The following is a 27,420-nucleotide window of genomic DNA, read 5'->3' as shown; positions in this document are numbered from 1 at the left end:
CCTAAATGCTTTTACTTCTCTTGTCATAACTTGAATAAGCGATAAGTAATGAGGATTAGTGTTTGGGGTCAACGACAAAGAGAGCAAAACTTTAAGCCTTCCTTTGGAAGCAGGGCCGAACTAGCCTAGGGAAGAGATTCCTCGCACGGGGATTTCAGCGGATGCTCAATTCCTAGGCCAGCATTCCCTCGTGCCCTACTTATTTGTTTGGAGACATGGTAGATAGGGAGACGCTTGTGGCGATGAGTTGGTCGCGACTCACGAGCGAGCATCGTCATCTCATGCCGCACGGAGAAGCCACGTCCGGATGGTAGAGATGGGGAAGTGCTGCCCCAGGAAATAGCGTGGGTCGGGTCCGCTCGCCCCCTTCTTACGTACTTCCTATGTTCCATGCGGGGGGGGGGGGGGCTGCCTGAGGAAAAGGCCAGGATAACCCTGTGGATCAGGTCTTCCAAAGGAAGCCTAAGAAGATGTTTGGTGATTTTTGTCGATCCAAATGTCCAAGCCAATGCATTGTTTGATCACATTACCTATACGTCTGAAATTGGCGCAATGCACAAACCGCCCAATACCTGTAGTCCTGCACGTTATCAGGGAAGGGGCTTCGTGGCTGCCTGAGTTAAAATTAGGCCGGTGTTGTGGCATGCAGGCCCAGCGGTGGTGGCGGCAGTTCGTGGGCAGGACGGTGAGGCGGTGCGTGGTCATCGACATCCGGATTGAAAGGGCGAGGTAGGAGCGATGGTGGCCACCAGATTAGGGCGTCCTCAAAAGGATTCAAATAGCCAGCATAAATTGTATTTTATTCTGAACAAAGGAGAAAGAATGTCGAAAATGGACTCGCCAGTGACGTCTCAAACAGCTAGCTCGCATGCTACAGTGCTACTCCCTCATTTCAAAAAAGAATATAATTCTAGCATATAATACCAAACGAGCTAGCAACCTACCTGCGTGTTCCTCCTCATGCTTGTTCTTGGCCTCTAGGCACGTCTTCACCTTCGGTTCTATGGTCGCCAGCTCGTCAATCCTCTATCTATGATGCAAATATATATAAAAGCTATGTTAAAAAGTACCAAGGTGAACATAAGGATCAAATATATAGAGAACAAAACACGAGAAGCTATAAGTAAGTACCGTGGCAACGCAGGAGATAGATTTATGAATGGCAATATTTGATTTGCTTGAATACTAAATTTTTTGAGGCCCTGTTTGGTTCTTTTTTAGCTAGGGCATTGTCTTCCTTTGATATTTTATCAAAAGCTTCCATTGCATTAGGGATATCCAAATCTCAAAATTTGGCACAACACGCTAGACTTCTTATTTCAATTGGTTGGAAGTAGAGTTATCGGTCCAATAATTGTAGCATGTGACACCGTGTCACTAACTATATGAGGTCTATTTGGGCCTAAATGATACACTATGGCAAGTTCTAGGACCTGAATAACGCTAAGATAAGTTTGGAGATCTAAAAATAGTATTTTAAGAGTTATGATCTAGACGACACACAAAGATAAATTCAAAGACCTAAAATACGCTTTAAGAGTTCAGAGATCTGAATAAACAATGATACAAGTTCAAACATTGTCCATGTATTTTACTCTTGCTTCTACAATAAAATGGCGAATTTGTTTGATGTGACATATTTAAATACGAAGAGTGGTTTAACTTATATAAATAGATTGTTGTGTTACTCTAGTTCTTTAAAGTTAAAAATCTTATTCTTTAGAGATCCCTTTTTACAGAGTCTCTCACACAAAACTTAGAGAAAATTTCGTCACTGCCACTCAAACCTTTAACAACCCCCCTTTTTTGCCATCTAAATCCTAGAATTTTTTATCCCCTCATTACCATTACCATAATACCGTTGTATGGACAAACCTTATTTTCTTGATTGCCATCCATGAAGATAATTTGTTCTCTTAAAAACAGAGAAAAAACACTGTTACAAAGGTGTTTGTTACACATGACTAACTCCATGAGCAGCGTTGATAACCAAATTTGACCACTCTTTATAGTCTCAGCATGATAGTATGCTTAGATAATATATTTTGTCGGGATTAACTAAATTTAAGTTTAATTTGGTACTACCTCTACTTAGATATTTTTTATTTTTATCTCTAAGATCTATTAAAAATTCGACATCCTCCGCTGTTCAAAGTCCGAAAAACAACGCATCCTTCCATATTAAGGCCCCGTTCGCTGGTCTGAATTTTAGCTGAAACTGGCTGAAAAACAATGTTCTAGCTGAATTGTTGTGAGAGAAAAACACTGTTCCGACTAAAAAAACAAACCGAACAAACCGAATATGAGGTAAGTCGAACGGGGCCTAAGTGTGATCCATCTCTAATTACTTTCTAAAAAATCTTTCCCTCCTTGATGCATGCTCTTCCTGACCTGATAACTCTTGTGGACATTTATTGTTTGACCATGAAATTCGTAGTTTTGTCTGTGAATTAAACTTAAATTTAATTAATCCGGTGAAATAAATTGTCTAAGCATACTATCAAATTCAGACTATAACAAGTGATCAAATTTAATTATTAACCATGCTCACGGGTTACTCCTATGTAACGAACACATTGCAATGGTGTTTTTGCTCTCTCAATGGTATTTAAGGAAACAAATTATCTTTGCGGATGACAATTAAGGAAATAAAACTTGTGCGGTAGTGACGATAAGAAGATAATTTTTTTTAAATGGATAGTAGCGAAGGAAAGTCTATAATTAGAGGATAATAAAAGGGTTGTTACGGGTCTGAGCGATAACAATGAAATTCTCTCCAAAACTTACGCCCGAAAATGACGTCACCGGCTTCCAGAGTGCAGCAAGCGACACGCCAGGAAACTTCCAGAGAGCGACTTTGGCATTCTTCCCTCACCAGGTCCACCCCCTCCATTCTTCGCTCGGGGTCCACGTATTGCCGGGCCCGCTGTCAGTGGCAGTCTAACATCGCCTCGGCTCCTGGACGGTTAACTCCACGCACACCGCTTCTTCTTCCCCAGTTCAAGTGCTACACCGCTAGTCGCCTTCCCATCTCGCCGCGCCATGGATTTCTGCCGCCGCCTCCTCCTCGCCGCGGTGCTCGCGCTCCTCCTAGCCGGCTGCGCCTCTGCGGCGAGCCGGGGCACTGGTTCCTTCGACCCCTCCCGCGTGGTCCAACTCTCGTGGCGCCCCAGGTGACGATCTGATCTCCCTCCTACCCTCCGCTCTCTCCTTCCCCCAAAACCCTAGGTCGTGCGGGAGTCTGACGGCTGTGTGATTTCGTGTGGCTATTAGGGCGTTCCTGCACAAGGGTTTCCTGTCGGATGCGGAGTGCGACCACCTCATCACGCTGGTGAGTGCCGGAGGCGGGTACCTTGTGATGTCTGGTTTGGTTGGTTCATTGGTTGATTGATTCGGCGTTTGATTGGTTGAAAGGCCAAGGACAAGCTGGAGAAGTCTATGGTAGCGGACAACGAGTCCGGTAAGAGCGTCCAGAGTGAGGTGCGCACCAGCTCCGGCATGTTCCTGGAGAAGAAGCAGGTGAGCAGATGGCACTCCAATCGATTTCACTTTCTTTCCATTGTCATCTTCTGGATTCGAATGGTTCGGATATGGAAAGGAGTATCATGTAGATTCTTTGCCTGTGTATGAAGTAATCGAAGGTAATGCTTGTACATTCATGGTGGTCTCCACAAGCAATTGACATTGCCACATTGGTTAAACTGTTAAGCAACAATTGAAACTTACTTTGGGTATTGCAATCCCGAAATAAGAGGGAAATTTATTTGCTCCTTGAATTACTGATTGTTCTACATGTGTCGGGTACCTTAGAACGGGGTACCCCGAGCGAACATCAAAGGGGTCGCTTAAGTCCCATAAAAAAACAAAGCTAGAAGGCAAGCCGTGGGCCCCTCACCCGCCACGACCGGGCCCACCAAGCCCTCCGCCTCGCCTCGAGCCTCGCGCAGGAGGTCTCGGCGTCCTGACGCAATCTCCGCCTCGCGCGAGGCTCTCCACGGGAGGCCTCGGCAGGGAACACGATCTCCGCCTCGCGCGAGGCTCCCCACGGAAGGCCTCGGCAGGGGGTGCATTCTCCGTGTCGCGCGAGGCCTCTCGCGCAAGGCCTCGGCAGGGAGTCCGATCTCCGTCTCGCGCGAGGCCTCATTCTCCGTGTCGCGTGAGGCCTCTCGCGCAAGGCCTCGGCAGGGAGTCCGATCTCCGTCTCGCGCGAGGCCTCATTCTCCGTGTCGCTCGAGGCCGGTACGTCCGCGGCCCGTCGCCCCCCTGCCTCGGCCAACCCTCCCGACAGCGCGTCGCGTCTCATTAATACCTCAACCACTCCCGCAATCTCAGCCGGACGAGGGCTCGACGCCACAGAATGGCCGACGGGACCTGAGGTCGCATCAGCGCCATACCGGCTGGGACAGGGCACGGCGGGGGTTACCGGCCACTGTGTTCTGACGCTGTGCCCACGATCAGCGCCCACACTACACTGTGTCCGGCGATCCCCGCCTCGAAAACAACATCGCACGGACAACTTGGCCCGGGTCATCAGCCGCCCACTCGGGGCCTCGGCACTGTGCACCAAGGTCTCGGCTATCTTGGGGTTCGTGCCCACCGAGACCCCCCACTGCGGTGCAGCCTCGGCACCGACCAAGCCTCGGCCTCGCGCACAGTCCGTCCACAGCGGTTTGCACGTCCACCGCTGCACCCACTCCGAGGCAGTCCCAGGGCCCTCACGACGCACAGGATCGGATGGGACTAGCACGCCGCCCCAGTGCTCCAAGGATGGACCACTCCGACGACCACGCCGCCACAGGAACAGGCCACTGGGCTCGGACATGCCGCCCCTGTTGGCACGACGCCGCATAGTTAACAACATGTACTGTCCTTATCCTCCCTTCAACTATAAAAGGAGAGGACTTGGGCCACTTAGAGAGGACGAAAAAAAAGAGGAACACCTTGTAACACGCACACATCCCAGCCGTCTGAGAGCAACGTCTCAAACGGCCCACACGACACCTTGCCGAGATCTGGGACTAGCTCCCTCTCTCCCCTAGCTTGTAACCCCCTACTACAAGCACTTCGGTGCAAGGAATACAAGATCGATCTCTCAAACTGGACGTAGGGCATCGATTGCCTGAACCAGTATAAACCTTGTGTCTCTTTGCATCACCATCCGGGATTAGGGGCATGCAATTCAAATTCACTGGTTGGTTGAGGACCCCCGGTCCGAAACACCGACAGTTGGCGCGCCAGGTAGGGGCTTCTGCGTGTCAGTTTCGTCATCCCAGCAAGTCCCGGATGGCAGACCCCGTACAACCATTGCGCCTTGGCACGGTAGTTTGGTTTGGGAGCCTAGAGTTCATGTCTCTAGGGCATGAGTACGACATGGTACTCCTCACTCCTCGAGCCCCACAAACCGACGATGAAGTCACGCACCGGCAGCCCAGGCGCAGGCGGCGTCCGGGCGGCCGCTCTCGCCGCGCTCGCCAGGCACGACGCGAGCAAGACCACCCCGACGCTACGCGAATCCGGGGTGGCACGTCGCTCCCCGCCGATATCCTACGACCAGCTGTTGGCATAGGGTCCCTGGCTGTGGACCTGTCTAGCCTGAGCTTGGACAAAGGAAAATCGCCGGTGACACGCGGCGATACCCAGTCATCAAGCTCCGCTACACCACTCCCTGAGGAGCCGATCCCGGCGGAGCAGAGTCTGGCGACGGCACCATCCCCATACCCCTTTGGGTTGAAAAATGCCGCCGCCTCTTACGCCTACGCTTACGCTGCCGCTCACAAGGATCCCTCAGAACGCCGCCAGCGCTTCGCTCTCGACCTGAGCACCCACGCCGACTCCTCGGAGGTGGATGAGGCATGGCCCAGAGTGGATTTCTCCGGACTCCACGACCCTGGGGCTATGCGCCAGTTCTTGGCCGCAAGCGACTACTGCTTCGGCTACTCCGTCACCGACGATGAGGGTACCTACAACCCCACTCGCGAGTGTTTTCACGTCGGGCTCGGGATGCCAAGGGCGGGCGAAGAGGACGAGGGGGCAGGTAGCCGTTCCCCGCTTCGCCCAGGTACAGGCGCCGCCACACCTCCACGCATTGTCCTGCCGGCCGCACGAAACAAGATCCCCGCCCTTGAGCGACCTCAACGCCCAGACCTGGAACAACTCCGTGAGCTCCAGGCCAAGGTCGAACAAGACCAACTTCTTATGCAGCAGCTTGGAGACACTCTCGAACAGGAACAGCGAGGTCGCGGCGAAGGCGGGGGAGCCCGACGGAGGGCCCGCGATGTGCATCACCGCATCCATGACGACGAAGGGAGTGAGCAACCCCTAGTCTTCAATCGCGCTAGCCAGAACGTCGCGGCTGCGGCAATGCTGGTCCGCGCAATGCCCGAGCCTTCTACCACGGAGGGGCGGCGGGTCCGCGGCGAGCTCCGGGATCTCCTAGAGACCGCCGCGGTTCAGCAGGCCGAGAGTTCCGCCTCCCGACGGCACGGGGGCGTCTCGAACCTGCCCGCGGCACCGCCTCGGCAGGACAAGGAAGCCCCGGCTCGTCCCGAGCCCGCTCGAGCGCCGATAGCCCACATGGTCCCCGTGCTTCTGGACCGCCTCGGCAATCGACGCGAGGTGCAGGGAGACCATGAGGTGGTCAGCAGGCGACGACGCCACGACAACGAGGGGCCCGCTCGGGGCTACCACCCACACCGAGGCGGTCGCTACGACAGCGAGGAGGACCGCAGTCCTTCTCCTGAACCGCCAGGCCCTCGGGTCTTCAGCAGGGCCATCCGCGCTGCCCTTTTCCCGGCCCGGTTTCGGCAACCAGTCAATCTCGCGAAATATAGCGGCGAGACCAACCCCGAACTCTGGCTTGCCGATTACCGCCTGGCCTGCCAGCTAGGTGGCGCGGATGATGACCTGCTCATCATCCGCAACCTTCCCTTGCTCTTGTAAGACTCAGCGCGAGTCTGGCTCGAGCACCTTCCTCCCTCACAAATCCACGACTGGCGCGACTTGGTTAGGATCTTCGTCGGGAACTTCCAAGGCACATACGTGCGCCCTGGGAATTCCTGGGACCTTAAAAGCTGTCACCAGAAGCCGGACGAGTCTCTCCGAGACTTCATCCGGCGCTTCTCCAAACAGTGCACCGAGTTGCCCAGCGTCGGCGACTCGGAGATCGTCCAGGCTTTCCTCTCCGGCACCACCTGCCGAGACCTGGTTCGAGAGTTAGGTCGGAACGTACCACGCTCCGCTGCTGCGCTCCTCGACATTGCCACCAACTTCGCCTCGGGCGAGGAGGCTGTCGGAGCCATCTTCCCCGACAGCGACTCCAAGGGAAAACGGAGGGACGAGGCCCCCAAGGCCTCGGCCTCCCACCTCCCCAAGAGAAAGAAAAAGGGGCGCCTAGGGAAGCAGGAGGTCCTGGAGGCCGATCTAGTCGGGGCCGCAGAACGCAAGAATCCCCGAGGCCCCAGAGGCCCTAGGCCTTTCGACGACATGCTCAAGAAACCATGCCCTTATCACCAAGGCCCGGTCAAGCACGCCCTCGAGGATTGCTCCATGCTGCGACGTTACTACGCCAGGCTCGGGCTCCCCGACGACGACGCCAAGCAGAAGGGCACCGGCGAACGGGACGAAGACAAGGACGACGGGTTCCCCGAGGTACGCAACGCCTTCATGATCTTCGGTGGGCCCTCGGCGTGCCTTACGGCGCGGCAGCGCAAGAGGGAACACCGAGAAGCCTTCTCGATCAAGGTGGCCACCCCCCAGTACCTCGACTGGTCTCGAGAGGCGACCACCTTCGATCGAGATGACCACCCTGACCATGTTCCGAATCCCGGGCAGTACCCACTGGTTGTCGACTCGATCATCGGCAACACCCGACTCTCCAAGGTGTTGATGGACGGAGGCAGCGGCCTCAACATCCTCTACGTCAACACCCTGGAGCTCTTGGAGATCGACCGGTCGAGGCTCCAAGGCGACGTCGCCCCCTTCCACGGCATCGTGCCAGGGAAGCGCACGCGACCCATCGGGCGCATCGACCTTCCCGTCTGTTTCGGCACTCCCTCCAACTACCGCAAGGAAGTCCTTACCTTCGAGGTAGTCGGGTTCGGGGGAGCCTACCAGCCATCCTGGGGCGGCCGTGCTACGCCAAATTCATGGCAGTCCCCAACTATACCTACCTCAAGCTCAAGATGCCAGGCCCTAGCGGTATCATCACGATTGAGTACACGTACGAACATGCATACGACTGCGACGTTGAGTGCATCGAGTACGCCGAGGCTCTTGTGGAGGCCGAGACCCTCATCGCCCACCTCGACCAACTTAGTGGCGAGGCGCCTGACTCCAAGCGTCGCGCGGGGGCGTTCGAGCCCGCGGAAGCCATCAAACTCGTCCCGGTCGACCCCGCCTGCCCCGACGACCGAGCGCTGAGGATCAGCGCCACCCTCGACATCAAATAAGAAGCCGTGCTCGTCGACTTTCTCCGTGCAAACGCCGACATATTTGCATGGAGTCCCTCGGACATGCCGGGCATACCGAGGGAGGTCGCCGAGCACGCCCTGGACATCCGGGCCGGATCTAGGCCGGCGAGGCAACGCCTGCGCCGCTTTGACGAGGAAAAGCGTAGGGCCATCGGTGAGGAGATACAGAAACTCTTGGCGGCCGGATTCATCAAAGAAGTGTCCCACCCAGAGTGGTTGGCTAACCCCGTGTTAGTCAAGAAGAAAAATGGAAAATGGAGGATGTGCGTGGACTACACCGGTTTGAACAAAGCCTGTCCAAAAGTCCCCTTTCCATTACTCGAATCGATCAAATCGTTGATTCCACTGCAGGGTGTGAGACCCTGTCTTTCCTTGATGCGTATTCTGTTTACCATCAAATCAAGATGAAAGAGTCAGACCAGCTTGCGACTTCTTTCATCACACCATTCGGCATGTACTGCTACGTGACTATGCCTTTCGGCCTCAGAAACGCAGGTGCCACGTACCAGCGGTGCATGACCCAGGTCTTTGGCGACAACATTGGGCGGACCGTCGAGGCCTACGTAGACGACATCGTGGTCAAGACTAGAAAGGCCGAGGATCTCGTCGACGACTTGAGGATAACCTTCAAATGCCTTAGAGAGAAGGGCATCAAGCTCAATCCCGAGAAGTGTGTGTTCGGGGTCCCCCGAGGCATGCTCTTGGGATTCATAGTCTCGGAACGCGGCATTGAAGTCAACCCAGAGAAGGTCTCGGTCGTAACCTGCATGGGACCAATCAGAGACCTCAAGGGAGTACAGAGGGTCATGGGATGCCTTGCGGCCCTGAGCCGCTTCATCTCGCGCCTCGGCGAAAAAGGTTTGCCTCTATACCGACTCTTGAGAAAATCCGAGCGTTTTTCCTGGACCCCCGAGGCCGAAGAAGCCCTCGACAGACTCAAGAGGCTGCTCACAAATTCTCCCGTCCTGGTACCCCCGGCCAGGGACGAGGCCCTCTTATTCTACGTCGCCGCAACGACCCAAGTGGTCAGCGCCGCCGTAGTGGTAGAGAGGCAGGAAGAGGAGCATACTCTGCCCACCCAACGACCTGTTTATTTCATCAGCGAGGTGCTCTTCAAGACCAAAGCACGCTACCCCCACATCCAGAAGCTGGTCTACGCCGTGGTCCTGGCCCGGCGCAAACTGCGTCACTACTTCGAGTCTCACCCAGTGACTGTGGTATCATCTTTTCCCCTGGGGGAGATAGTTCATAACCGGGAGGCCTCAGCCAGGATAGCCAAGTGGGCTGTCGAGCTTATTGGGGAAACCTTGACTTTTGTGCCTCGGAAAGCGATCAAGTCTCAGGTCTTGGCCGATTTCGTGGTCGAGTGGACAGACACCCAACTGCCACCGGCTCAAACTCAGACGGAGTGCTGGACCCTGTACTTCGACGGATCCCTGATGAAAACCGGGGTAGGCGCGGGCCTGCTGTTCATCTCGCCCCTCAGAGTACACATGCGCTACATGGTGCGGCTCCACTTCGCCGCCTCCAACAACGTGGCAGAGTACGAGGCCCTCATCAACGGCTTACAAGTCGCCATCGAACTTGGGGCACGGCGCCTCGACGTCCGAGGCGACTCGCGACTCGTCATAGATCAAGTGATGGAGTCAAATTGCCTCGACCCCAAAATGGAGGCTTACTGCAAGTTGGTACGACGCTTAGAAGACAAGTTCGACGGTCTCGAACTAAATCACGTCGCGCGGAAGTACAACGAGGCCGCCGACGAGCTGGCAAAGATAGCCTCGGCACGGGCCCCGGTCCCCCCAAACGTCTTCGCTAGAGACCTCCACAAACCTTCCATTGGCTACACCTCGACAACAGAGGAGGGCCCACCTGTGGAACCCACGGCAAAGCTCGACGCCCCCTCTGCTGCCGAGACCCCCTCGACCGAGCCCGAGGTCATGGAAGTCAACACCGAGCCTCCGCAGACTGACCAGGACGCGGATTGGCGAGTCCCGTTCCTCGATTGGCTTGATCGGGGGGAGCTTCCTGTCGACAGAACCGAAGCGCAACGGCTTGCGCGCCGAGCCAAGACCTACGCCCTCTACAATGACGAATTGTACAGGCGAAGTCCCTCAGGTGTCCTCCAACGATGTATCACTGCCGGGGCGGGCCAAGCCCTGCTTTGGGACTTGCACGCAGGCGCCTGCGGGCACCATGCGGCGCCTCGGACGCTCGTAGGGAACGCTTTCCGCCAAGGGTTCTACTGGCCGACGGCGGTCGCCGACGCTACCAAGCTAGTACGCTCCTGCGAAGGATGCCAGTACTATGCTCGGCAGACACATCTCCCGGCCCTGGCCCTGCAAACCATCCCCATCACATGGCCGTTCGCCGTGTGGGGGCTCGACATGGTCGGGCCTCTGCAAAAGGCCCCCGGGGGCTACACCCATCTACTGGTATCAATCGACAAGTTCTCCAAATGGATCGAGGCTCGTCCGATCAATCGAATCAAATCCGAGCAGGCGGTGCTGTTCTTCACTGACATTATCCACAGGTTTTGGGTCCCCAACACCATCATCACCGACAACGGGACGCAGTTCACCGGCAAAAAGTTCCTGACGTTTTGCGACGACCACCACATCCGTGTGGCCTGGTCGGCCGTAGGACACCCAAGGACCAACGGCCAAGTAGAGCGTGCCAACGGCATGATCCTACAAGGCCTCAATCCAAGGATTCACAACCGGTTGAAAAAGTTTGACAAAAAATGGCTCGCCGAACTCCCATCAGTCATCTGGAGCCTGAGGAACACTCCAAGCCGAGCCACGGGGTTCACGTCTTTCTTCCTGGTCTATGGGGCTGAGGCCATCCTCCCCACCGACTTGGAATATGGTTCCCCGAGGCTACAAGCCTATAACGAACAAAGTAACCGCACCACCCGAGAGGACGCCCTCGATCAACTGGAGGAAGCCCGAGACGTCGCGCTACTACACTCGGCCAAATACCAGCAGAGCCTACGGCGCTATCAGGCCCGACGCGTCCGAGGCCGAGACTTGAAGGTAGGCGACCTGGTGTTGAGGCTAGCACAGAGCAACAAGGGCCGCCACAAGCTGACCCCGCCATGGGAAGGACCGTACATCATCGCCCAAGTACTGAAGCCCGGGACCTACAAGCTGGCCAACGAGAAGGGCGAAGTCTTCACCAACGCTTGGAACATAGAACAGCTACGTCGCTTTTATCCCTAAATTTCCAAGCATTGTATGTCGTTTCTCGAAATACAATTAAAAAGCGTTCTTTACTTGGTCTAATTTTTCGAGAAACCCCCCGAGCCCATCGTAGGTCTCGGCAATTCGGTAACACGGCAAGGGAGACTCGGCTCTGCCTCGGCAGAACCAAGCCTCCTTCGGGGGCTAGATGGGGGACTCCCCCCTAGGTCCCACGCACCATTCTTCAGTTGTTTTTCGCAAAAAATCCTACGCCAAGACTCTAGCAGGCTCTAACGAATCAGTTGTAAAAACTCCTCGTACCAAGGTCTGTTTCCTAAGCAAGAGGCCGGTAGAGCCGCGAGACGGCCTACGCCTCCGGGCTACGGCACTCCCTCACTACCTCTCGCCCAAGGGACGGCTTAGGCCCCAAATGGGTGTTTTGCAAACAAAATCTGATCAGGAGCAACAGAGGGCAGAGGCTCGGAAACATAAGAAAAACAACTAAGAAACACAAATACTTCAGAAATAAAGGCCTCATACTCTATTTTTACATAAGCCCCTGGGGCCCAGATCAAGGCTCAGGGCCTTCAACACCGGCGGGTGGTAGGGGCGGAACCACCTCTTCAAAGAGCGTCGCCAGCGCCGTGCTAGGGCCTTCCGCCGCCTCCATCAGCTTCGTGACCGCCGCGTCAGCCTCCTCGTCATCATCAGGCAGGACATACCCATCACTGATGGCCGGGAGGTCGACGCCGACGTAGTGAGAAGAGATGACGGCCAGCGCGCGCTTGACACCCGTGTGCAGCGCTCCTCGGAGTCGCTCGCGCATCTGGTTGCTCAGCGCGATCAAACGGCTCCCCAGGGAGCTGCCTGACTGAACCCCTTCAACCTCCAGGGCCTCGCAGGCGGAAAGGGCAGCACGCTTCAGCGCCTCGTGCTCCCCGATCTCGGTCTCGAGCACTGTCTGCACCGTGCTGGAAGCCTCGGCGGCCCGAGTAACCTCCGCCTCTGACTCTGCACCGCGGAAAATGGAATGAGGTCGAGTGAGGGAAAAAACAACCTAAGTTAGGGGCGGAAGCCCACGGAACTCACCCTTGGCCTTCTGCTCCCAGCGTCGGGTCTCGACCTGACAGGTCTCGGCTTTCTCCTTCCAGCGCAGGGCCTCGGCCCGGGAAGCCTCGGCCTCCTCCAAGCGCTGGGCCTCGACCCGAGAAGCCTCGGCCGCCCTGGAAGCTTCACTCCCCAGCTCTGCGTTGCACAAGGGAGTTAGGGAGCGAACATAAGGAAAAGAAAACAAAAGGAGGGGAGAAAAACTCACCCTCAACCGCCCCCTCCAAACCACAGCCTCGGTTCGCGAGGCCTCAGCTGCAGCAAGGGCCTCATCCAAGGCACCTTTCGTCAACTGGTGCGACCCCTGTTCCGCCCCCAGCTGCCCCGCGAGAGCCGCGGCCGAGGCCGTAGCTTCAACGGCTCGGCCCCTGAAGGCATCCCGATCGCGGGCTGCGCGGGTGAGCTCCTCCTCCAACTCCTTCACCCGCGCCGCCAGAGGGGCGAGCTGCGTCTGGGCCGTGGCCGCCTCGACCTTCGCGTTGGCACAACGAAGGCGGAGGTCCTCTACCTCCGCGCTCCGCGCCGACAGGAGCTCGTTGGCGCCAGCAAGAAGGCCCTTCTACCGCTGAAGCTGGTCCCAGACGCCCCTCTCCCGCCGGAGAAAGACCGACTTCCCAAGGGACCGGGTCTCGAGCTCTTGGGGAAGCAGAACATGGGTCATTAATTGCAACAAAACCAGAAAAGGATAACGTCGCGCGAGAAAGGAAAACGCGAACCTGGGCGACTCCGGGCAGTTCGTCGGCCACCACGGACAGGGCCGTCCGTAGCGACCGCTCTGCCAGCTGGCGGTATTGCTCGAAGGTGCCCCAGCGCCCGCCCTCGGTTGCGTCCTCAAGGGCGAACAGAGGCTCCCCCTTAGGGTCGTCCCGGCTCCGCCACAGTACCCACGGGTGATCCCACCCGCGAGGCTCGAGTCGCGCCCGCACGAGGGCCGAGTTTCCCTCGTCCAAGACCGGCGCCGGCTGTTCCACGGCACCGGCATCCTCGGCGTCGACCACCTCCCGCGCCCGGGAAGTATCGTCGGAGGAGATCGGATAGACCTCCGCCTCCCGGGCGCTCTCTCGCAACAATGGCGACCCCTGAACCAAGGGCGCCTCCGAGGCCTCCGCCGCCTTCATCTCCGCCTCCTGGGCAGATGGCCTCGCCGCCATTACGGCGGCATTGGTGGCCTCGGAGGCTCCAGCCTCCGCCATCGTGGCCTCGGAGGACGCAGAAACACCGACCGCGGCCACTGCGGTCTCGGCGGTTTTGGGCACCCTGTCCTCCGTCGCCTCAGCCTCGAAGACCCCGGGGGCCTCGGCAACCAAGGGCACGCCTGCCCCATCCGACTCGTGAGCCTCGCCCCCGCGGGGCGGAAGCGCTCCCTTCCTCGTCTGTGTAGGGGCCGCCTCGGCAGCCCCTCCCTGGGCGGCCGGCTCCTTCGGGTCGACCCCCGCCGACGCCGCGCCGCGTTGGATAGCGGCTTGTGCCTCCGCCACCCAGTGGGCGGAGGAGCCGGGGCTCGCCTTAAGCGCCTTAAGGGGCGCCAAGGGGAGCTCGTCCGAAGGCCGCTTCCGACTAAGGAAAAATAACCTACAGGATCAGCGCGAGACCAAAAAAGCGAACGGAAGGCACTATGACCCTGCCAAAAATACACTTACCTTGAACGGGGCGGCAGCCGCTTCGCCACGGCAAACCTCGTCCGCAACGGCGGAGGGCGGCGGCAGAGGCGTCGCCTCCATATCCATTGGCGCCGGTCGGTCCTCAATAGACCCCGGCGCCCCTTCGGTCCTCTGCGGGGGCGGTGACGTCGCCTCCACCGCCACCTGCTCCACCACGGCCGCCGAGCCTACCGGGCTGACGGCGCGTTTGCCTAACGCCCGCGCCTCGGGCATGTCGGCCTCGGCCCCGGAGCGGGCAACCGCCGGCCCTGGGTCCGGTTCTCCTCCCCCTCCCGGGGGTGCCGGGCTACTTGCCGACGCCCCGAGCGCCACCTCCACGACGTCAGGAAGGTGGTCCAGGGGACCTCGCCCCACCTCGCCCCAGTCATCCCCGTCCGAGGCCTCCGTCGACAGCGGCGTCGACGGGGATTCCTCCAACGGGAGACCATCCTTCCGTTGTTGGCGGCGGCGCTTATCCAGCTCCTCGCGCGCAAGGATTTGCTTCGTGCGCTTCGCCGCCTTGGCGTCTTTCCGCTTTTTCTGCGCATCGGCATGCGCGCGGTTGATCGCCCGCCGCCTCGCGTACTCGGGGACCGGCGGCGGAGAGGAACGCACGTCCCTCATCCCCTACAGGAACGACGGACGTGCATAAGGAAACAAGGGGTAAGGGGAGATTGAGGAGGCTCGGAGGCTACAGCGGCACACGGCTTACCAGCGAGAGGAACCCCCGCGACGGCCGCATCGCGATAGGGGTCAAGTTGCCGCCCTTCAGCTTCGCCTCTACCGTCTCCCCCACCCGACGAAGAATTTCCTCGTCGGAAAGGGCAGAGGAGGACATCCGGGTGCCCTCAATGGGCTCACCCGACTTCATCTCGAACAGCCGCCGGCGCCGAGCCATCAGCGGCAGCACCCTCCGGCGGTGGAAGGCGGCCACGACCACAGCCACGGTGAGACCGTGGCCCCGCAGCCTCGCCAGCCCCTCCAGAAGCGGCTGCAGCTTGGGCTGGTCGTCCTTCGGGACGTCGTACTTCCATCTCTCCGGGCAACTCCCCACAATCCGCCCAGTGTAGGGGGGAAGTCCTCCGTCGTCGTTGCGGAGGTAGAACCAACTCGTGTACCACCGACAATTGGAGGACGCGAGTTGGGCCGGGATGTAGAGGTGCAGGCGGTCCTGACGCACTTGGAGAGTGCAGCCGCCGGCCCTCGTCGCCTTCCTCTTACCCGACGTGTCCGTCGGCTTGGTAGTATGCCCCGCCCGAAATAGGTGGAGCCACAACTCCCAATGGGGAGCAATCCCCAAATACCCCTCGCAGACGGCAACAAAGATAGCCGCCTGAGCGATGGAGTTGGGATTGAAGTTGTGGAGCTCCACGCCGTAGTAGTGCGGGAGCGCCCGCATGAACCGGTCCGCCGGGACGCCGAGGCCGCGCTCATGAAAGGAGACGAAGCTCACGACGTAGCCGTCGCGAGGCCTCGGCTCTGGCTCGCCGTACGGAGCAATCCACTCTGGCCTGGTGGGGTCTGTCACCGGGCGAAGGAGTCCACCGTCGACAAGCGACTGAAGCATCTCGGTGACGTCCGACGGATCCCAGGGGTCCGCCTCGACAACGACGATGTCGTCGGCCATGAGTGCGATGGAGGAATCGGGTGTGGCGGTGAGTTTTTTCTCTCTCCCACGCTCTCGTTTTTTTCTCGCTTTCTCCTTAGGCTCGCTCTTCTCTCCTCTTCTTCCCGGCACCCGCTGCTCTAGCGACGGCTCGACGGAGGCGGTGCTAATGCAGGCAACGTAAGACGAGGAGGGGCGAGACACTTCGGGTATTTATGCAGGGAGGAGGCGAAACGAACGGGTGACGAAATCGGGGAGGTTTTCCCCCCGATTCGGCGCAGTTAACCACGAGCCGATTTCGCCGGCCCACGCGCCCACGTCTCCCGCATTAAATGCGAGGACAGTTACGTCCCATCCACCACGTCACGCTCGGCCACTACGGCAGCCGGCGTTGTTTCGCCTCCCCATGAAACCGCCTCAAAAGGCGCGCCACCCGTTGCCGAGCCAATAGGGAAGATATTCCCCGCGGCCTATTCCTTTCGTATGAAGGAACCATGCTCTGAGCCTATTACGATCCAAGGGTTCGAAGGCTGGGCCCCAAAGGGTTTCGACAGCCGCCCCAGGATAACAGAGTCAGGGACGACCGCGGGCGAGCCTATACGGGGCCGAGGCCCAAGCAAGCGAAACGCTTGGGACGCCCAAAGTCGTGTCCGAGACCGGCAGGAAAGTCTCCGAATGGGATCCCACCATAGGGAGGCACCGAGCCACCGAGGCCCAGCGAACGGCCTCGGCACCCACTAGAGAAATCCTCTGGTACTCTTGGAGTGTGTCTCTGGACCGCTAGCCGTCCCCTAGCGAACGGGGTTCGGGCTTCCACTCGGACTACCCGATAACAGCTCACCGGAAGTGCCACCGCTTGTGCCCATCGAGAGTAGCGAGGCACATTCCACCCCTCCTTCCGAGCGAAAAGGAAGCGTGAGGGTCGCACAAAAAGTCAGGGGAACCCCCGACGGCCTTCTCGCTCTATGCAGAGGCTAAGGGGCTCTTCCTGCAACCTTGCTGAGACCCAGCAACCCCGGCTCGCACTCAAAGGGGCTCGGCAAAACAAACCCTACTTCCGAGCGAAAAGGAAGTGTGAGGGTCGTACAAAAAGACAGGGGAGCTCCTGACGGCCCTCTCACCCTGTGCAGAGGCTAGGGGGCTCTTCCTGCAAATACGCCGAGACCCCACAACCTGGGCTCACGCCCAAAAGGGGCCTCGGCAAACAAACCCTCACGCGCGAGGGGCGTATAAAAAGCCAGGGGAACTCCCGACGGCACTCTCGCTCCACGCAGAGGCTAGGGGCTCTTCCTGCAACCTCGCCGAGACCAGAATGGGCTCGGCAAACAAACCCTCCGTCCGAACGAAAAGGATATGTGAGGGTCGGATGAAAAAGTCAGGGGACCCCCGACCGCCCTCTTGCTCCAGGCGGAGGCTCGGGGGCTCCTCTTGCACCCAAGACAAAAGACAAACGGTCCAAGCCCACGCTAGAGGTTTCATTAAAAAACACGAAAAAGGGCACAGAGCCCGTTACGGTCCAGGGGTTCGAAGGTTGGGCCTCCAAGAGGTTTCGACAGCCGCCTCAGGGCAACAGAGTCAGGGACGACTTCGGGGCGAGCCTACGAATGGCCGAGGCCCGAGCGAGCAATCGCTCGGGGCGTCCTAAGTCGTGTCCGAGACCGGCAGGGAAGTCTCCGAATGGGATCCCACCGTAGGGAGGCACCGAGCCACCGAGGCCCAGCGAACGGCCTCGGCACCCACTAGAGAAACCCTCTGGTACTCTTGGAGTGCGTCTCTGGACCACTAGCCGTCCCCTAGCAAACGGGGTACGGGCCTCCACTCGGACTCACCCGTTAACAGCTCACCGGAAGTGCCCACGCTCGTACCCATCGAGGGTAGCCTGGCACATTCCACCCCTCCTTCCGAGCGAAAAGGAAGCGTGAGGGTCGTACCCAAAGTCAGGGGGACCCCTGACGGACCTCTCGCTCCGTGCAGAGGCTAGAGGGCTTTTTCCTGCAGCCTCGCCGAGACCCCCGCAACCCGAACTTGCGCTTATGGGCTCGGCAAATGCAATAAGAACTACTCGCTCAAACGCGAAAATAAAAAAAAGCCCCTGGAGGAGTAACTCCACTCCTCCAGGGCCTCGGGGGCTACAACCGGCGGGTTCGCTCGCGCGCACCCACCGGAACCTCAAGTAACAAAACCCAATTCCTACGGGAGCGGGTATGAACCAAGCCTCGGCAAACCCTCAGGGAGAGTGCACGCACTCCCCCAGAGGCTCGGGGGCTACTGTCGGGTACCTTAGAACGGGGTACCCCGAGCGAACATCAAAGGGGTCGCTTAAGTCCCATAAAAAAACAAAGCTAGAAGGTAAGCCGTGGGCCCTCACCCGCCACGACCGGGCCCACCAAGCCCTCCGCCTCGCCTCGAGCCTCGCGCAGGAGGTCTCGGCGTCCTGACGCAATCTCCGTCTCGCGCGAGGCTCTCCACGGGAGGCCTCGGCAGGGAACACGATCTCCGCCTCGCGCGAGGCTCCCCACGGAAGGCCTCGGCAGGGGGTGCATTCTCCGTGTCGCGCGAGGCCTCTCGCGCAAGGCCTCGGCAGGGAGTCCGATCTCCGTCTCGCGCGAGGCCTCATTCTCCGTGTCGCGCGAGGCCTCTCGCGCAAGGCCTCGGCAGGGAGTCCGATCTCCGTCTCGCGCGAGGCCTCATTCTCCGTGTCGCTCGAGGCCGGTACGTCCGCGGCCCGTCGCCCCCCTGCCTCGGCCAACCCTCCCGACAGCGCGTCGCGTCTCATTAATACCTCAACCACTCCCGCAATCTCAGCCGGACGAGGGCTCGACGCCACAGAATGGCCGACGGGACCTGAGGTCGCATCAGCGCCATACCGGCTGGGATAGGGCACGGCGGGGGTTACTGGCCACTGTGTTCTGACGCTGTGCCCACGATCAGCGCCCACACTACACTGTGTCCGGCGATCCCCGCCTCGAAAACAACATCGCACGGACAACTTGGCCCGAGTCATCAGCCGCCCACTCGGGGCCTCGGCACTGTGCACCAAGGTCTCGGCTATCTTGGGGTTCGTGCCCACCGAGACCCCCCACTGCGGTGCAGCCTCGGCACCGACCAAGCCTCGGCCTCGCGCACAGTCCGTCCACAGCGGTTTGCACGTCCACTGCTGCACCCACTCCGAGGCAGTCCCAGGGCCCTCACGACGCACAGGATCGGATGGGACTAGCACGCCGCCCCAGTGCTCCAAGGACGGACCACTCCAACGACCACGCCGCCACAGGAACAGGCCACAGGGCTCGGACATGCCGCCCCTGTTGGCACGACGCCGCATAGTTAACAACATGTACTGTCCTTATCCTCCCTTCAACTATAAAAGGAGAGGACTTGGGCCACTTAGAGAGGACGGAAAAAAAGAGGAACACCTTGTAACACGCACACATCCCAGCCGTCTGAGAGCAACGTCTCAAACGGCCCACATGACACCTTGCCGAGACCTGGGACTAGCTCCCTCTCTCCTCTAGCTTGTAACCCCCTACTACAAGCACTTCGGTGCAAGGAATATAAGATCGATCTCTCAAACTGGACGTAGGGCATCGATTGCCTGAACCAGTATAAACCCTGTGTCTCTTTGCATCACCATCCAGGATTAGGGGCACGCAGTTCAAATTCACTGGTTGGTTGAGGACCCCCCGGTCCGAAACACCGACAACATGGTTCTTAGGTTAAGACTTAATACTTAACAGTGGCGATCTATGGGTTAATGCTTTCATGCAATTAAATAATTGTTACTATAATAGCTCTTTTGTGGACATTTGTGAAGTTTGATTGTTTCTTTATGGTTCTGTAGATACTGTAGCTAGCCTGACTAAGTTTGTTTTTTACTTGTGGTGCTCATACACAATTTTCATGCTGTGTTTCACTATCTATAATCAATAAATTCAACGATTAACTTTTTTTTTAATATTTAGATACAGTGATCCATTGAACGCCGATGTTTCTAAGCATCTGTACCTGTAGTTATCTAGAGCAAAATATCATACTAATTTATAGTTGACTAGACCTCTTTATATCTTACACTTTGTGAATTAAGGTCAACAAAATTGACTCATTTCTCTTTATTAAAGGCTTGTTTGTTTCACTGGTTGCTTAATTATATTGCTCGTAACATTACTTGATTGAAATATGCATCTTAAATGTGAACCGTAGGACCATATTGTCTCATATGTACACAAAATCACTAATGGATTATTTGTTCTTACTGGGTTCCGTCTTCACTAAATTTGTATCCCTTTTTTTTCATGGGGTGCACACTTGGTGCCCTGTGGGTGCCGCACTGTTGATCCAAAAAGAAAACCATGAATTTTGCATGACTACACAACATAACATTGTACTGCATCTGTGATGTTTTTTAAGTTTCAGTTTTTTAGAATAGTGCATCATACACTTCTCATAATTTTTCCACAAATGGGGCATTGTACCTTAAACGTATGGCAGGAAACTTGAATTTTATCGGGTGGCATCCTAGGAATGGTTCTTATTACACATTGTTGTGTCCCTTGATGTCCCCACACAAAATTTGGCTTGTCTCTTTAATAAACTTGAGTTTTGGTAGGAGTGTTGTCCCTTGATATTTGGGTTAAGATGACTGGATATTTTTTCCTTTTCTTTTTGCTCGAACATGCAGGAGAGCTGCGTATCATTATATTAAGAAGGAAAAAGCGGGGGGGGGGGGGGGGGGGGGGGGGGGGGGGGGGGTTGGAGAGCCCTTACAAACACACACACCAACACCACAAAAGTCTTGCTACTAACAATCTGACTCGCCTGTGACAAAGGATGAAACGACCCAACCAAAGCAAACACACTACACCGGCACAAGCACAAGGGCGAGGAGGTAGGAGGGAGATACCTCTAGCCCTGGCCAAACCCCAAAAATAACTCATCCCTAGCGAGCAGTAAGGCTCTAGCCAAGTCTGGAGAAACTCCATCAAACAAATGCTTATTACAATGAATCCACAAGGTCTAAGCACCAAGGATGACAAGGGAGTTGAAGCCTTTCTGTAACTGGTGGCTAACGTTTAGATTCGTTCCCACCAATCATTAAATAACTCCTCACCGATCCGCGGGGCAAGGAACTGCAGGCCAACTCTTTGTAGAAGTTTGAACCAGAATTCTCTTGCAAAAACACATGACAGGAGTAAGTGGTTGATAGATTCTTCAGCTTGATCACAGTGAGGACATCTATCAGGATGAGGAAGCCCTCTTCTTGCCAAAAGGTCTGCTGTCTAACACCGGACACCAGTCGTGAGCTACCAACCATAAGAAGAAATTATATTTTCCTGGAGCCCAATGATTTCCAAATTCTAGTGTAAGGACGAAAAGAACTCGTTCCCTGGAAGAGATTTTTGTAAGCCGACCTTGCTGAATATTGGCCCTTTGAAGATAACCACCAGATATGACAACTCTGGGCTGCAGCTACCAACCATAAGAAGAATTTATATTTTCCTGGAGCCCATGATTTCCAAATTCTAGTATAAGGACAAAAAGAACTCGTTCCCTGGAAGAGATTTTTGTAAGCTGGCCTTGCTGAATATTGGCCCTTTGAAGATAACCACCAAATATGATAATCTGCGACTCTGGGCTGCAGGATCACATCCTTGACCAAATCCCATACAGAGAGAAATTTGAGATGACTCCCACGGTTAGAGTGCCTTGGATATCAGAGACCCACAAATTATTTGAGAGGGCCTAGTGTACAGTCCTGCTAGCTCTTCTCTTTGAGACCAATGCAAAAACTTGGGGCGCAAGGTCACTGATCCTTTTGCCATGAATCCAACTGTCAGTCCAGAACAAGGTGTTTGTTCCAAACCTCTGTTATAACAGCCATAGAGGAAAAAACATGTAAGCAGGGATGGACTTGAATCTGGAAAACATGAGACCAATGCAAAAACTTGGGGCGCAAGGTCACTGATCCTTTTGCCATGAATCCAACTGTCAGTCCAGAACAAGGTGTTTGTTCCAAACCTGTGTTATAACAGCCATAGAGAAAATAGCATGTAAGCAGGGATGGACTTGAATCTGGAAAACAGACCATGGTTGACATGGGTCAGATTTCTTCAGCCATCTTTATTCTTTGGGTTTAATGTGCTGAACTCTTTGCACTAGACAGTAAGATTTTGAATACCATGTTTGGATGATGTACTGTTCTGCTGTAGTTTGTTTGTTGCCATTTTGTCTTTGTTTTGCACATTGGCTTTATTGGGTTCTGGTTCAATGTCTGAATTGTCCATGAAGTTTTGGTTTTGTTAGTGTAGGAATTGGTCGCAGTCATCCACTCATCCTTCACATACATGCATGGTCAACATGTGTTGTTTCGTTTAACAGTTTATGTGGTTACTATATGGCCCTGTTTGACACAGCTCCTGCTCTGACATCCATGCAGGATTTAGAGTTTGGAGTTTTCAGGATAAAATAGAGGGATTAGACAGATGTGTTTAATCCAAAATAATACAATATTGCTTAACTAAAACCTTTAGTGTGTCCACAGCTCCAGCTCCAAGAAAATCTTGGAGCTAGGAATGACCAGCTCCAAATATTCTTGGATCTAGGACTGGCCAGCTCCAAATAGTCTTGGAGTTGTTGCTGTGCCAAACAAGTCCTATATGTGTGCATTATCAATTTATCATCTCATTTGATAAACCTGTTCGAGCTGTTGCTGAGTCATGTTCCACCTATGGGCATCAATGTCTTAATTCCATTCATTCTCATGCATCTTACTGTGATTGCTTAGGACTTGCTAGTTGAACCTGAGCTATCCCTCTAGGTTCAGAACATCATACACTCTGTCATGTGTCATCTGTATTAGTTAGATGGCCCTGAACCAAAGCAGTATGTTAATTGCTGATGACTGATGGCACAACATGGCAGGGATAGATGAGAGATACTAGGAACTATGAAATAGATCTTGATCAACGAGTAGAGGTACAAGCCCATCCTTATATAGATGGAATGACTGGATTTTTAATTAGTTTGTTAACCTCTAGAATTAAGGAGAGTATCAACCCATTTAGGTTATAGCTGCATTAGAAGTATTAGGTTCAAAAAAAAGTCCTGAAAATTTTAAAAGAATAACAGGGCCACTGAGATTTTAAATTAGTACCACCGTTACAAGTTTACCTAACTCCGAGTATAATAGTGCACAGTTCAACCCTGCCTCTCACTTGTACTTGCACTCCACCGCAGAGTTAAAACACACCCAGCCCCAGGACAAGTTGGAGTTCCACTATCCATACATCCACATATATTACTTTGAGTTAAAGTTGAACCAAATACCATCTAATATCAAGCAACCTTTGTTCACTATCAATAAAAATTCAATAAACTGCATTGTAATTGACTTCTACATGCTGATCAAAATAGGAGATGCATGTTGAGCACCATTTGACATCTTCATCTATTAACTTCTGAGATATTAATTTCGTGCAAACTGAAAATGTAAATCATAATATCAATGGCTGAAGCAATTAAACAGCAAGAGATTGCCTTGTTGTGCATACAAAATTTAAAAAAACTAGAGATTGCCCTATTGACATGCTCTGTCTTACTGCACCTAACAAAAGTAGGCAAAGACACTATGTTGACACCTTTATTAGCCAATCAACTTGTGTGAAATTTGATTGGAGATGTAGCTTTGGTACCCTGCTTTTATAGACAATTCTTGCTTCTAATCTGTAATTGTGTCTGCAATGGATCTGTGACATATTGTTTTCTAGTTAATCTAGGAAGAAAAAGCTAGTCAAATTGTTCACTGGCTTTCAGCTAATGACTGAGCTAGCACACATTAGTTACAAATAACTTGATTCTAGCGATATCATCACCTTGAGGTGTTTGGAGAGAGGAGGATGGGCAACTTGTTATTCAGACTAACATTCAGGGCTATGGGCCAGTGAAAAGTTTGTTACTCTGTATTTTTGACAAGACAGCAACAGTTGGACTAGAATAAAGGTTTACAGATACTTCATCGATTAATCTTTAATTTAATGCATTTGTACAAGAAATACACTTTTAAAGGATAAAGCTTATTTTCTGTTCCTTCAAATGGAGAAGTTGAATTGTGAAAAAAAGGGGACCAAACGGATTATAGAACATTACTCTCTGGAAGTAAGATACTTGGCTAAATGCTCTTGCTTCATTCTGAGTGCAAATCTCGAAACCTTTTCTACATACACTGGCACTTAAGGTAGACCTCCACTAGGCTTACTTGAGAGACTCAGCTGACATATATGGCATTAGCATAGAATCAGTGTGATGGTAAGGTAATGAATTGGTGCTAGGTCTAAGTCTGAAAGTTTGATGATATTGGTTCTGAACCAAAAGATTTTGGGGGCAAGTTATGGTGAATGACTAAGTCTGAAAGTTTGATGACCATAGGATGCACACAATTGGGAATTCTCTCCCGCAATATATTCTTGTTATTAGGCTAGCACGTATAGCATATTATAAACATGATGGATTATGCTGAGCCACATATTTTACAGTGCAACTTAAAAATACTATGCTCTAGCTTTATACATTTCAACTGTCTATGAAATATTTAATTAATATAATGTCATTTTTGTACCTAATGTCTCTGACCTGAGATGTCCAATGAATTTATCCTCTATGCATGTAATGCACAATAATAGTAGGGCCATTTTGTTTGCTGCACACAGAATATTCTGAAATTCAGTCCCTCCCACTGTCTAGCGTAGTGAATTTCAATCGCTCAAACATAGCGCCCCTCAGATCTGAGAACTATGATACAGGGCAGTATCACAAGGTAAACTTCACTTTGAAGGAATCACTCATATATTACTGGGATCTCACTCACAAACTCAGATTACTAATAGACCAAGAATCGCTCAAACTGGCAACAAACAAGAAATAAACTGACCTGACCTTGCCCCAGGCCCCAGCTCTAGGTAGCAGGGGAGGACGTGCTTGTTGCAGTATGCTATGACCATGGAGATGATCTTCGAGTTTCACCATGCTTCTCTCGAAGATCTACAAGAACTAGGATGCGAAAAGTATAGGAACCCTATAGGATAGGGTAGAGAACCCACATTGTTGCGATTCTGGAGGAAGAAGACAAGGTCGAGACGCCATAGTGGATGCGGAGGAAGAGGTGAAGGCGTCTCCAGTCTCCACTGTGTTTGAGGGTGACAGCAGCACCAACAGTCATGGGTCGTCAGCAAGGGGGATCTTGATGTGGAGGCGGAGGTGGAGGCACTGGTGGACACCGAGGCAATGGCTGGAGGAGGCAAGGAGGTGCCAGCAACCCAGCAGTGGCAGCACTTCTCTCCGGGGTTTGCGGCACTTTGAAGGTCTAATGGGTCATAACCCATATCCACCCAAGTCATTTATCAATACTTATCACGGTTTGGGTTGGATTTTCGATGGGTGGATTAGACGACCCATGCACAGGGCTAAGGGAGGCGTTGCTCGAGGGGTCAAGGCTTGCCCTAGGGAAAGTGGGTGGGTTCGGCTGACGACTCCTGTCAACGGAGTTTTCTTATGCAGATGTGAAATGGCCTATAGTTTTTTTTCCCACGTGGCCTTCTCTCCCGAGGGAAAAAGATGGAAGGCCCCAGGGTTCTAGTTTCCAAACGAAGCCTTGAGGTGTCATGGCTTATTTGGAATTAGTAATGTAGTGTAGAAGATCTCTGTCTTTGCTGGCAACAATTACCTATGTATATGACGATATGTTAACTGAGATATTCACTTGGCAGGATGAAGTAGTAACTAGAATAGAGGAGAGGATATCTGCTTGGACATTTCTTGCACCAGGTACCTCGAAAACTTCAATTAAATAAATTACTCAAAACCCTTTTAGGCTTGTATTTCCTTCCTTTTAATTGTCAACAATCTTAACTCTATGGTTCTGGCATGCTCAGAGAATGGTGAATCCATTCAGATATTGCACTACCAGAATGGTGAGAAATACGAACCCCACTTTGACTACTTCCATGACAAAAATAATCAAGCCCTGGGTGGCCATCGCATTGCCACTGTGCTCATGTACCTATCAAATGTTGAGAAGGGTGGAGAGACCATCTTCCCCAATGCAGAGGTAGTTACTTATCCTTCCTGTGTTACAGTGCAGATGTGCAAGCTATATACCAAGAACGGAGTTTTCTTATGCAGATGTGAAATGTCTCAAGAACGCCAGTTGTAATTGTAATAATAACTCCAACATTCCACAGGGGAAGCTATTACAACCCAAGGACGACACATGGTCTGATTGTGCAAGAAATGGATATGCAGGTATAGCAGTGTTTCTGGTAGAACTCGAGTTACAGTGCAGATCTGCAAGCTATATATCATCTTGACCAGTTCTTACCCGATGTGACTATGGCCCTTGGCCCTTTTTATTTGATATGATGTGGCTTTCATAGCTCTGCATTGTATCATGCGTGTACCTTCCACATATTTACTCTGATGTCTAGCTGCTGCTGGTTTCCTTGTGCAGTTAAACCGGTAAAGGGTGATGCCTTGCTGTTCTTCAGTCTCCACCCTGATGCAACAACAGACTCTGAGAGTTTGCACGGTAGCTGCCCCGTCATCGAAGGCCAGAAGTGGTCCGCAACTAAATGGATCCATGTGAGGTCGTTTGACCTCCCTGTCAAGCAGCCGGGTTCCTCTGATGGATGCGAGGACGACAATGTCCTCTGTCCCCAGTGGGCCGCCGTGGGTGAGTGTGCCAAGAACCCTAACTACATGGTGGGGACCAAGGAAGCTCCTGGCTTCTGCCGGAAGAGCTGCAAAGTATGCGCAGAGTAAGGTATTAATCCGCTGTCTGATAAGTATCATGGTGTGTTACACAGTTGCTGTTCCCATTACCAGGGTTTAGAAACGATTGAGGTCTTGTTTGGCTGCGCATGTATTTATCTCAATCCACATGTGTTGAAGCGGATTAGATTGAAATTAAACTAAGTTCTATTCCATTCCACTCCAACACATAAGGATTGAGGATTGAATTGAATACACATGCATCCAAACAAGGTCTGAGTATAGCATGTATAAGTGCAACCCGGAAGAAGGAATCGTGAGAGCTAGAACTCATGTCTTGTCCAAAGTTTCAAATTGCGGACGGGTTACCTTGTTGAGTCGAGCAATCTAATCAATGGCAAGGGTTGGAGCAATCTTGCGTCCTTCATTTGGCGTGATAACTTGTCTTGTGGCCTGTGGGAAATGAAAGCTTTCCATTCCTTAAGATAGGAGGTTGGACGAGGGTGGGGCAACGAGTTGCTTTGTGGTGTGTATATGAATGGTGTTTGGTGTCCTTTTATGTGTTGAGCTGTGCTCCAGTTGCCTACTGAATTGCAAAACGTATAGGCCTGGGTGGCCAAAGGTTGTGTGGACTAAAGCACTAATAATTAATCGACCAAACG

General features: G+C 53.8%; 1 protein-coding gene across 1 annotated transcript; it reads left to right on the top strand.

Moving 5' to 3' along the window:
• Nucleotides 1-2,923: 2,923 nt before the first annotated feature.
• LOC136537198 (probable prolyl 4-hydroxylase 7) lies at nt 2,924-27,281 on the top strand. The gene is made up of 7 exons (XM_066529249.1): nt 2,924-3,173; nt 3,274-3,331; nt 3,415-3,519; nt 25,759-25,816; nt 25,924-26,099; nt 26,233-26,293; nt 26,499-27,281. Exons 1-7 carry the CDS (start codon nt 3,043-3,045, stop codon nt 26,807-26,809), a joined length of 900 nt encoding a protein of 299 aa, XP_066385346.1. The 5' UTR covers nt 2,924-3,042; the 3' UTR covers nt 26,810-27,281.
• The last annotated feature ends 139 nt before the right edge of the window (nt 27,282-27,420 follow it).

The sequence above is a fragment of the Miscanthus floridulus genome, chromosome 1, assembly GCF_019320115.1.
Source record: "Miscanthus floridulus cultivar M001 chromosome 1, ASM1932011v1, whole genome shotgun sequence".
NCBI classification, from domain to species: Eukaryota; Viridiplantae; Streptophyta; class Magnoliopsida; order Poales; family Poaceae; genus Miscanthus; species Miscanthus floridulus.
The sequence above is the reverse complement of the archived record's forward strand: the minus strand, read 5'-3'. Positions and strand labels throughout refer to the sequence as shown.